We start from the raw sequence: 11,798 nt of genomic DNA on the forward strand, positions 1-11,798 counted from the left end.
ATTCAAGAGTACCCTGGGGCGTCTGGAGCATACATGGCCGCTCTTGACAAGTCTTGACTATGATGCACTCGGTCCGAAGAAACCCCACTTAGGGTGCAGTCTTGTAACAATAAGCCATATCGGCGGAGGGATAAGAGGCCGCGAAAACAATTGATTGTTGCACCACTGGATGGGAAGAGCCCACCCCAACCCGGAAGGGGAAAGCTTCCTTGAAGGGGCAGTCAGGGGGAATATAAGGACAGCACTCTCCATTAGGGAGCTGAATTGTGTCAAAAGACGCAAATGTCATGAGGCTTTTTACTCACGGTGGTATTAAGGCTTGTCGTATTTGTGCGCCAATAAAACCTGCAGAGGCAATAATACAAGAAGATGATAAGGCGAGATCAATGGGTCATTACATGAAAATGTGAGGACTTCCTGCGATCTCGTCGCACAAAAGCAAAGTCATATACCATGCAAAATAAGACCTTTAATTAGGAAGGCTAAATAAGACCTCATGAGAAACATAGAATATAAGCTAATATTGTTTTGCAGGAAATATTGGCTTGCGAATATAATCGCGCATGAAAAGACAAAGAGCATTTCTCACAGGATATAACTGAGGAAGAATGTACATACGCGAAATAACAAAGCAGAATATAACTGAGGCAGAAAATAAAAACACAATCATAAGGCGAGATAAAGAAAAGGTAATTCAGGTGTAGTATTAAATTATTGAGTTATATGAACAAAATATGTGAATAGATAAATAATAGATTGCCACATGATGAAATACTCTATACACACACGCATACATGATAATCTTCACATGGATAGGTGAAAATTCATACACAAAACTAAATAACATTTACATAACTCAATCATCTCGTGACGACTAACAGAGGCAAGTATGGGAATGCAAGCATATATAAGAGTGTTATTCGCCCCATGTGATAGACTTACGCACAGATTATTTATTATTATGAGCGAATTTTGCTATACATGTCATTACCACCAAATTAACTCCAAATGTTGGAAAGAACAGTTTTTTCCCCTTTTATAGATGCAGGTATATACCAGGGAGAATTTACATTGAAGAAACCTCACATATTTAAAGAATTTACAAGCGAGAAAAATAACTAATTTCCGCCTATATCATCTTCATTATCATCCTCAGCTTCAGAATCACCAACTTCTTCTTCAATCTCTTCATACTCTTCATATTCTCCTTCGCTATCAGAGATATCAGAGTCTTCTTCATTAGGAGAAACTTCAGCAAGTTTATAGTTTGATAGAGGAATGCCATTATCAACACAGATTTTCTTAATCACCGCATCACGAATACGAATAACATTCTTGCTATTATTGGAAACAGTGACAGTCAGCTTTTTCTTGAGTCTGCGGTATTTAGAGTCACGAGCGGTAAGCTTCGCCTCTAGATCCTCAAATTTCTCACGAAATTCTTTTTCGTCATCTGCGAAAAAGGGACAAGAAGGTTAAAGTTGCATGAGAATACTCATCAGAGAATACCAAAGGAATAAGAATTATAAACAACCTTCTTTTTTGGAAATAATATCCCTAACCAATGCATCATGATCAGATTCAAGGCTAAAATTTACAGCTAAATCATTTATGGAATTATATAAAACCCTAGCAGGCCATTCAAATTCAACATCGCTTTCTATAAGAAGTCGGGAACGGATCAGATTCCCTCGCTCAACAAGTGCGTCTTTTTCGCTTATATCTAGATCCGGCTCCACTTGAACTTGGAGGATAGCTTCTTGAAATTCCTTCAAAGATTTAGCATCTCTAAGAGCAACATGATCCTTCTCAGTGATAAGAGTGTTAATTCTTGCTTTTAAACCTTAATTCTTTCTTTGGATTCACAAAATTGGCGTCTAAAGCTATTTACGGTAGATAACGCACTTCTATGATCACGATTAAGAAGTTGATATTTCGCCTTGAGTTCCTCCAAAGAAAAGTTCCTTAATTTATCATCATACATATATTATTTAGGGAAGTATTAAGATGCTCAAGGAGCGAATCATCATCAACAGGATGATGAAGGGAGCAAAATAGAGAAGTTGCTTTGTCAGATAGATTGTAAATATCTGCAAGAATATGCAATTAAAAGGGAGCGAAAATCAACAAAAACGAGTAAACAAGAAGGCGGAAAAGATACATAGTTACGCACCAGCTAACTGATTTCTACTCTTGCGAAGATTAGAGACATCATTCTCATAAGTGGAAACTTGGACCTTGAGTTTATTATTCTCCGCCTTAAGCTTGTGAAGTCTTCTTTGATAGTCTGAAGAAACGGCATAACACATGCGGGTCATTTGCGAAGATATAAGGCGAATATTAGACATCATCAAAGACATCAAAATATCATTAGATAGAGAGCTAAAATATAGAGATTATTAAAGAGCCAAATGAAAATTGAAAACTTGGACTTAACGCTGAGGCAACTCCGTGAAGGGAATCATGATCTAGAAAAGCGGCATCACATATCTTCGAAACCGTTCCACAAGTACGAGTCAGTTCCTCATTACCAATTGTTGACATGGAATCATAGAAGATGCTAGATAGCTGCCCCATGGAAGATGTGATTGAGGGATCATCAGTAAGAAGAATATCATCATCACTAGAGTGCGAACTTGAAGAAGAGGGATAAAATGTCTTTCGCTTCTTAGACAGACTCTTGGAAGAGGATTTAGAAGCGATCTTCTTATATCTGAGTTTACCCTAACCCTTGCCTTTAGCGCCCTCAGCTTCCACCTACGCGAATAATGAGAGATAAGAAACAGAGGCAACAATATTGTTAAAATTAAACAAAGAGTATTTCTTACTTGATTATCGTGCGAAGGTGACGCATGAGGCAAATTTTTAGCCTTCTTTGCCGTTGGGCAATCTGAAATCAAAGGAAGTGAGAAGAGAAATGAAAGGCAAAATAATTAAAATAAAAGAAAGAGCGAGAGATGAAGGTAACATACTACTTTAGCTTCTTCGGGACACGCGTAAGTTATCATTCCCAAATTAGGGAAATATGTCGGCAGAAAAGAATACGAAAAGGTGAATGGGTGCGGCAGAATAGATCAGGGTTTCTCATATCGCTCTTTCTCTAAAAAGAACGGTATGAGAAGAGGTAAAATGTAGGAGTAAAATACCGCACGCCTATCAGATACGCGAAGTAATGACCATCAAGACTGAGCGAAGGCGACCGCATACAACATATCGGAATGACGCATCAGATGACGTCAGCTCAATCACGAGTAAAGTGTGAAGAGGTATTCGGTATTAAGAGTACGTGCGAGAAGAGTCAATATAAGCGTGCGTTAATGACGAACGCCAGATCCGAAAATAAGGGTTTTATTAGCTGTCATCCACTATGTAAACTCCTATATAAGGATCCGAGCGACGTTGTATTGAGAGAGATCTTTTTGAGAGCTTAGACAAGGATTTTAGGAAGAGAAAAAGTTTATTTGGAGAGCAAGTTAGGGTTTCTTCATCTCTTTGTATCCAATTTAAAAGATTTTAATGAATGTTCTTGTGATTCTTATGAAGATTACTTAGATTGTTCTATACATTTTATCTAGGGTGTGGTTGTGAGATTTCTCACGACTACACGTTAAATGGTATATAATACTATACTTCTCCGTTCCACTTTAGATGATTGTTTAGGGTTATTTTTTTTGTTCCACATTACTTGATAGTTCTCATATTTTTCTCACAAAATTACCAACAATACCCTAACATTTTGTCTTGGAACCATAAATTTATTTCAAATACACTGATAGCAATTAATGCTTGAAGACTTTTCTCAAGGGTATAAGTAGAATTTTTTTATATCTCTCCATTTCTTAATCTACGTGAAAACTCCTAAAACATCGTATAAAGTGGCACGGAGGAAGTATGTTGCAATTCAATTTGATTCGGGTGGAAAGTGCGAACCATGCACCTGAGTTAGGCAAAAAAATTCCCATCAAGAAAAAAAGAAAAAGTCAGAGAAATAGTTGTACACTAAAATTTACATTATTGAATTCAAACAAAAAAGTTTTCTTCCCCAGCCAGCCATTAGATGTTGACTTTTATTTAAAGTTTTCGTCGTCGGGTATAGCCATTAGATATTGACTTGTTCATTTAAACCTGTGGGTCAGAATCTAACGGCTTACGACCGTGACATGATCCGGTCGATGGTAGATTCCCATATACGTATTCCAGCAAAGACTCCAAAGTCTCGGTCCACCTGCCAAAATAGACCTCTTTCAATTTGCAAAGTTATCAACAACAAGAAAAAGAAAAAAACAGCTTATCTGAATACATCTAAGAACTACCAAACAACTCTACCAACACCATACAGGGGATATCAAAATTTTACGGCAACTAATGATCACCAAATCATCATTTAATCATCAAATTCCAAATCTTTACAAGTACAGATAATATACACTCCAATTCACTATTCAAACCCCGAAAAGACAAAGAACTATGTTTATGGACATACATAAAGATAACAAAACAGGGAGATTCTAAAAGATTTAATCTTCTAAATCTCTGTTTTTCTAAAAGTTTATAGTACTAATCTCCTAATTAAGCATACAGATTAGTTCTTCTCTTGGATGAAACTGCATAGCTTCTACTTCTCGGGTAAAAAGAATCATTCTTCATCTTAATATCATCATCAAAATCAAGGGCTTTATCTTCATCAATTCTTCCAAATCCAACTGTAAAACTTCTTGGTAAATTATTGTTAGTACTGCTGTGCACGTTTTTTCTTGTTGGAAAGTCAGATTGATGAAACTCAGCAATATTGATCTTAGTTTTCAAACCTCTTTGAGAAGCAGCTCTAACTAACTCTCTGAAATCTTCATCATTTGAATCACTCATTCTTGATGAGCTCGTACTATAACTTCTTGGTACAGCACATGGACCTGGATAACCCATTGCACCAAAAGAACCTGCAGATCCTCCAGCACAACCGTTCATACTCCTTACATAAACATCCCTCGCTTTGCATAAGAATCTGTATGGCGATTTGATGCACTTTATTAGCATGTTTTCATTGCTATGCTTCTTCCCTTTTGTTCCCATCTTCTTGTTTTATCTGTAAAATGTTTCCTTAAAGTTGCTGATTAAGAGATATCGTAGATAGGGCAGATGTGAATTTTAAGACTGTACTTTTTTTTGTTGGTGTGTGTATCTTGAGGGACCAAAAGAGAGAGATGAGAATTAAATTTTGATAGGAAGGAAAGGTATAAATAGCTAGATTTTAGTTGTAGGAAAGGTGTGGGAAAACGGCAAATAAAAGTTAAACATGAGACTGTTGAATGCGTTAAGGTCAAACAAATCGAGTCAGCCTTCCCCTCACCAGGATCAGTACCCGGTCTTTTCCTCCTCCTAATTCAGTCAGATAAGTATGTGGGTAAAGCATAGGAAGTATTTATTTTTATTTAAATTTTTTTTGCCTCACCCTGCCATGTGCACACTAACTCTGGTCTCGAGTGTATTTGTCAATGTAATGGAGTCTTTTTTTTTTCTTTTTTTTCTTTTTTCTTTTTTTGTTATTTAAAAACATTATCCACCATTTGCTAGCAATAATGATAATATATTTACATGTCATTTGGCAGCACAGAACACCATATTTTCAAACACAAAGAAAATAAGCAAACATTATGTAATAAATAAATGGATTCTTGAGCATGTTGATCTCATTCTAGTCGAGTATACAATCTGAGTCAACCAAACGTAGGCCAATCATATAACTGGATAGATTATTTCAATGATATAATTATATTTACTAGTAAAGACGCACGCGGGATACGCCTGCAGTTCCATTCCCAATAAAAATCTAACTTTTTAACAGTTTCGCCAATAGATGATAGTTTTTCCGTCACCATGGATACCCCTAGATCAATACCACCACCTGTTGGTAATTCCCATCATAATTGCATTCAACAAAAAATCTAGTAGCCTAGTACTGTATAACTTAAATTCATACTTCCATCCATAGATTTACAACAATGTGTAGCAGTATATGTGACTAATTTCAGTTTTCAACATTTAATTACAGTAAATGAAGAAGTACAAAAATGGAGTATGTGTTGTTTTCCGTTTTATAGCAGAAGCATGGGAAGTCCAGTAACATATCAAGTGACCTCATAACTTGCTCCCTGCAATCAAAACAGTGTAATATCAAAACAGTGTTGTACATGGTTCCCTAACATATACCATGCTTTGTACAAAGAGACTTTGATAAGCTCATATGAGACAAAAATAGAAAAGCACTTGGGCACCGTTATTATGTTCATACGTTCATAAGCTAGTAGATGAGCTACGCCAATATAAAGTCCTTCTACATGCATAATCGATGGTCCAAAATTCAAACATGCTCAAGAAAATGTAGTTATTTCCTACATTCATACTCATCATGCCAGCAAACCAAGGATGTTACTTAAAAAGGAAAAAACACACACAATACGGACCTCCATTTGATAACAAATCAACAATGTTAAGACCCACTTCATCTGCCTTTCCACATGACACACCGTAATAGTAATCCAAAAAAGTTACTATGACCAACGACATCAGTATTTGTGTTAAAGTTACAGAAAGTATGTGAATGTAATGTTATTACAGAGTAATGATCATGTGTATTACACAGACAAAGAGGAGAGGTATTAATACAGACTGACAGACAGAATCAAGTCAGTAAGACTTGACTATACAGGACTTTGACTTTTCCTAATAATTTGTATTTGGGAATCATTACCATGTTGAAGTTTTGAAGCACAGATTAATACTAACTCAAGTGAGATTCTATCAGTTCCAAAGTGCCAAACCTATAATTTACTAATCAACCAAAAACTTTCCACATAAAAATCTCATCTTTTCGCCCTAAATCCCAATTATAACAGATAATTTTTTTTTATCTTTCCCTCATAAAAAAATCAATTACAAAAAACTGAAAATACAAAATCTAAATCAAAAGTAGACTCAAATTTTTAATCTAATAATTTAAATGCATCCGATAAGAAAGACTTACCTTCATGAACTTCTTCACCAAAGTTGAGACAATTTCCAGTCAAGTGGTTGTGTTGGGCCAACTGGAATTGGCACCTCACCATTTCTATCTCAGTTGATTCTTTATCACCCCAACCTAATACAAATCAATCTAATTTCTTTAACCCCAAATTCTCTTCAATCAAAAAAATAACTTCAAAATTAGAGAAATCAATAAATCTTACCAATCAAATTAACCAGGTCAATATTCATTGTAATTAAGTTCGAACCTGAGAGAAAATCGATTATCTAATTTGTGCGCCGGTTCGATGCAATTCTTTCATACTGACCACAATGTCATTTGGTACTGATCATAGTATAAGATACAAAATTTGTCTAATTGTTTTGCACGGATTTGTATCTATATTGTTCTAGTGCTAAACTTATGGTTCCCGGGTTTTTGAGGTTTGAGAATGGTCTTAGTCGATCTGTACAAAGAAGAATAAAAATAAAAATAGGGAGCATTTTAGACATTTTAGGTACAAACCAAAAATCTTCACCAGTCGAAAATTAGGCCTTTTCTTTATATTAATTAGATAAATAAAAATGAAAGGAATTAACATCGATCAAAAGCAAAGAAAATGAAGTCTTGAGTTTTTGTATTAACAAACCATAAAATTAATCTACTTATTTGATTACCATGTATTGAACCACTATTAATCCGTGACCATGAGTCAAAAACTACTAAGTCGGCCATTCCATGAGAATGCCTTCTCAATTTTAGCTGATATCATTTCATATTGTTGACCGTTTAAATTAGGTCATTTCTGAATAAATATTTTAGAGTTTATGACTAGAAATCATCGTCATATTGATAAGAGAAAAATGATTGAAAATGAATTATCAGAAGTTTTAATAGCGCACGTTGTTTTAATATCTAGTGTCATGTTAATTGGTTCTACATAATATGTTTTTAATAGAATTATCAGTTTGTCATCTAAAAACGACTAAAGATGCAGTTTTTTACTTGTTTATATTCTCTATTTTTTCCTAACCATTTTTGTATTTGTTATTAAGTTTTCATATAGTGAATCCTTATCCATTTGATCTCAAAAGATCACACTTTGACCCTAGAAATCATAATTTCATGAGTTTATATTGGGCGTGATAGCTTTATTTGTAACTGTAGTAAAAAATAAATAAAATAATTCATCATTTTTGTATTTGTTGTTAAATTTTCAAATAGTGAATCCTTAGCCATTTGATCACTAAAAATCACATGTTGACCTTGAAAATTATAATTTCATGAGTTTATATTCGGGCATCATAGCTCTATTTGTCACTGTAGTAACAATTTCTCTAACTCCACATCTCATATCATTCAAACTAAAATAATCATACAATAAAAACTAACAAAATTAATGATTAAACCATAAATAGACAAAAAATACAAGCTATTATGTGGTTTGTTATTGATATCTATATCCACGGGAGAAGAAGTGATTGTTCTTTATTAAGTGAAGGGTTACAATCACGCGCAAGCCAGGCGGTTGAAAATATGCATCAGGTTGTTGAGTGGGTCTTGTTTTCAAGATCTAGTTATTTTGACCAATCACGTGCAAGCCAGGCGGTGGACGGTCATATGTTACAAGTCAAATCATGAAACTTGCCGCAAGAAATAGCATGTAATGCTTTTAAGTCAAATAATTAAATTATTTGTGAAATCGACAATTATAAAACATCGTTTGTAACCAATGCGTATAAAGCATCGCATTTAAACAAGCAGCTCAAAATAATCGATGCTCATGAAGCATCATTGTGTAAGGCTTGTTTAAGTTAGTCGCGGAGCCTAATGTCTTAAAAGGAACGTGACCGGCCATTTTCGGGAAGTTGCCAGGAGCCATTTACGAGCGCCAAAGGCCGGACGGTCGGTCCTTATAGGAGAGTGACGGCTGGCGATCACGACGACATCTTATTGGTCGCCTAAAATTAGATCTAGGCCGGTCATTTCGGCTAGCGAAGTTAGACGGCCAAGATGATTTGCGGCAGTTAATGGCTGATGTTGAATTTATTAAAAATTACTAAATGCAGCGCTACTAGCCACTTTGGGCGACCGTTTGGGGTCCATATAGGCAAGTCGCAGCTTGGATGATTGCAACTTATGGAAGGGGGGTGGCCGATGATCATAGCCACATCTTGTTGGTCGCCTAAAATAGGAGTTAGGCCGGCCGATTTGACTGGCGAAGTTGGGCGGCCGAGATGATTTGCAGCAGTTAATGGATGTCGTTGATTCACTTTAGGTTTTAAAAGCCGTGTGGCCAACCCATTTTGGGATTACAGTTTTTGATGTTGGCGGCTTGTTGTGGACCATTCGACTGGCCAACGCTATAGCCGATCCACTAGTGAGCGTATCCGCGCCTTGTCCGTCGACCGGAATTGAATCTAGGCCGGCCAATTCGGCTGGCAAAGCTGGACGGCCGAGATCGTTTTGCGGAAGCAATGTAATGCCGCTTAATAGAAATTAGGGTTTTGTAAGTCGCGCGGCCAACTAACTTTGGGCAATCGTTTAGTGGCTATGTTGGCGAGTTAGAAGGGCTCTGATTTGCCGGAGTATTAGTGGGCCCACCAGTGTTCCTGATGACGCTTGTCCGGTCGCGTCAGGGGACGGCCAAGCTTGATAAATCAGCAGGCCGAAACATGTGGTTGTGATCGTTTTGAGACTGACATTGGCAGCCTATGTCCAATTCCTTAAGGAATTAAGGGTGTCGACAAACCAATTTTCACTTTTAATTGAAAGTACATGTGGCGCTTTTAAAGCAATCTGATTGCTCGATGGGAAAGGGGGTCTGCAAGCAGCAACATGGAGCGTGGCCAGCCGGCTACAGGTAGCGCCTGCCGAAGCCAATCGGTCGGCCAAGTGGCGCGGCCACGCCTACTTTTTCCGTTTCCCTTACTTGCCGCAGTTCCTCTTTATTTCTTTTTTTCTGATTTTTGGTAGGATCTTGCTCCTATCCGATGGATCAATTTTCAAGTTTTCCTAGGTTTAGTTTCGACCAATAGGGTTCGAACTATCGCGTAGGGCGTAAAAAAACCTAATTTTTGCAAATTGATAAAATTAGGTTAAAGAACTGAATTTTGCGGGTTGCCACAAAATCAATCAATTTTTGGTGAATTTTGCATACTGATACAAAAATCACTAATTTAATATCAAAGGGCAACATAACTTTGCGGGCCTCTAATTGAGTACTTCCACACGCATCTTAATCCTGACACTTCAGGAGATTCATGCTACTCGGTTGTGAGCGAGCATTAGTCGTCATGTCATGTCAGTATTAAGAGTTTAATTGGGGAACATGGCATAAAATAAATACTCAGAAATTTTCAGAATATTTGGGATTGTTGCTACACACACCATTCTGGATAAATTTCATATAAATATACTGAATTGCTCAATACACATGTAAGTAAAGAGGCCTGGGCACTCATCACTTATAAATGGCTCTATTTCTTTGCAGAATGACATCACATTAAATACAGGGTTTCAAAATTTTAGCCGTGAACTAAAAACCACCATCAACAAATGATAAGAGAAAAATGTTTGAAAACGAAATTAGAAATTTTAGTATCACATGCTATTTTATTATCGAATGTCATGTCAATCAGCTAAATATAATATGCTTACAAGAGAATCATAAGTTTGTTATCTAAAAAAGACTAACGATGCAGTGTTACTTGTTTATTCTCTATTTTTCTAGCATATGTGTATTTGTTATTAAGTTTTTGCATGGTGAATACTTATCCATTTGATCACTAAGAATCACACATTGGCATTGGAAATTATAATTTCGTGAGTTTATATTTTTTGTATTATTGGATAAAGAGTATTATTACAAGAAACCAGTTAGAAGTCTAACAAGCTAAGCTCCAAGAACGTACTACTACATTAGTTGAACATGTTGCCGTGCTAGCCTACCGACGAGCGTCATGAGGAACCAGCTAGGGGAGCCGAAGCGGATATGGGGATGATTATGTCACAAGTGGGGCAAGATAAATCCACATTCCATGTCAAATTCTGCAATATTGCGTCATCGGGAACTCGAACCTGGGACCTCCTGGAGCGCATCAAATCTTTGTGGAATGGGAATGACCAGTTGAGCTAGCTACCCGTTTAGATTTGGGCATGATAACTTTTTCAATTATAATAGTAACAATTTTTCCAACTATACATCTCATACCATTCAAGGTAAAATCATCATACAATAAGAAATAGCAAAACTAATGACTGAACTGTAAAGAAGTAAATAACGTAGGGCATTACGTAGTTCAGAATTGATACATATGTCCACGAGGAAAGAAGTAATTGTTCTTTACTAAGAAAAGGGTTACAAAAGTTCTAAAGCTAAATCCCTAGCATCTCTAAGAACAAGAAAACACTTTCGATTTCTTTGTTTACACTTTCAGTAGTTTAGCCCAGAATTTGTAGATACAAGTGTTTATACAGCCAAAATTAAGTGTAAAACGCATAGATTATACATCTTCTACATCTTTATCGTAGGCCCGAGACCTGATCTTTGTCGTTACATCCCCGATACACTCTTTATTATCCTCGATCACGTCTTGCCTTGATAATATCTGGTTAGTCGGGCCCCACCATGCTCCGGCTCTTCTTCTTTTCTTCATTGCTGTCCACTAGTTGCATTAAATGCTTTGTCTCCACTTTGAATCTCGGTCGATCATCTTCTTATCTGATATCCACGTGTCTTCATCTCCAATCTGGTGGTATATATCTTGGGTGAAGTACATGACTCGAGGTTTCGATC

At 36.5% G+C, this 11,798-nt stretch overlaps 1 protein-coding gene across 1 annotated transcript; it reads right to left on the minus strand.

Annotated features, from left to right (window-relative positions):
* Positions 1–4,347: 4,347 nt before the first annotated feature.
* LOC113361423 lies at positions 4,348–5,215 on the minus strand. Its single transcript, XM_026604674.1, has one exon. It carries the CDS (start codon positions 5,068–5,070, stop codon positions 4,570–4,572), a length of 501 nt encoding a protein of 166 aa, XP_026460459.1. The 5' UTR covers positions 5,071–5,215; the 3' UTR covers positions 4,348–4,569.
* Positions 5,216–11,798: the final 6,583 nt, after the last annotated feature.

Source organism: Papaver somniferum, chromosome 3 (genome assembly GCF_003573695.1).
Source record: "Papaver somniferum cultivar HN1 chromosome 3, ASM357369v1, whole genome shotgun sequence".
In the NCBI taxonomy this organism is placed as follows: Eukaryota; Viridiplantae; Streptophyta; class Magnoliopsida; order Ranunculales; family Papaveraceae; genus Papaver; species Papaver somniferum.

Bases quoted from the DNA above. Each gene is read 5' to 3' on its own strand.
- LOC113361423 (XM_026604674.1), bottom strand. From the start codon at position 5,070: ATGGGAACAAAAGGGAAGAAGCATAGCAATGAAAACATGCTAATAAAG.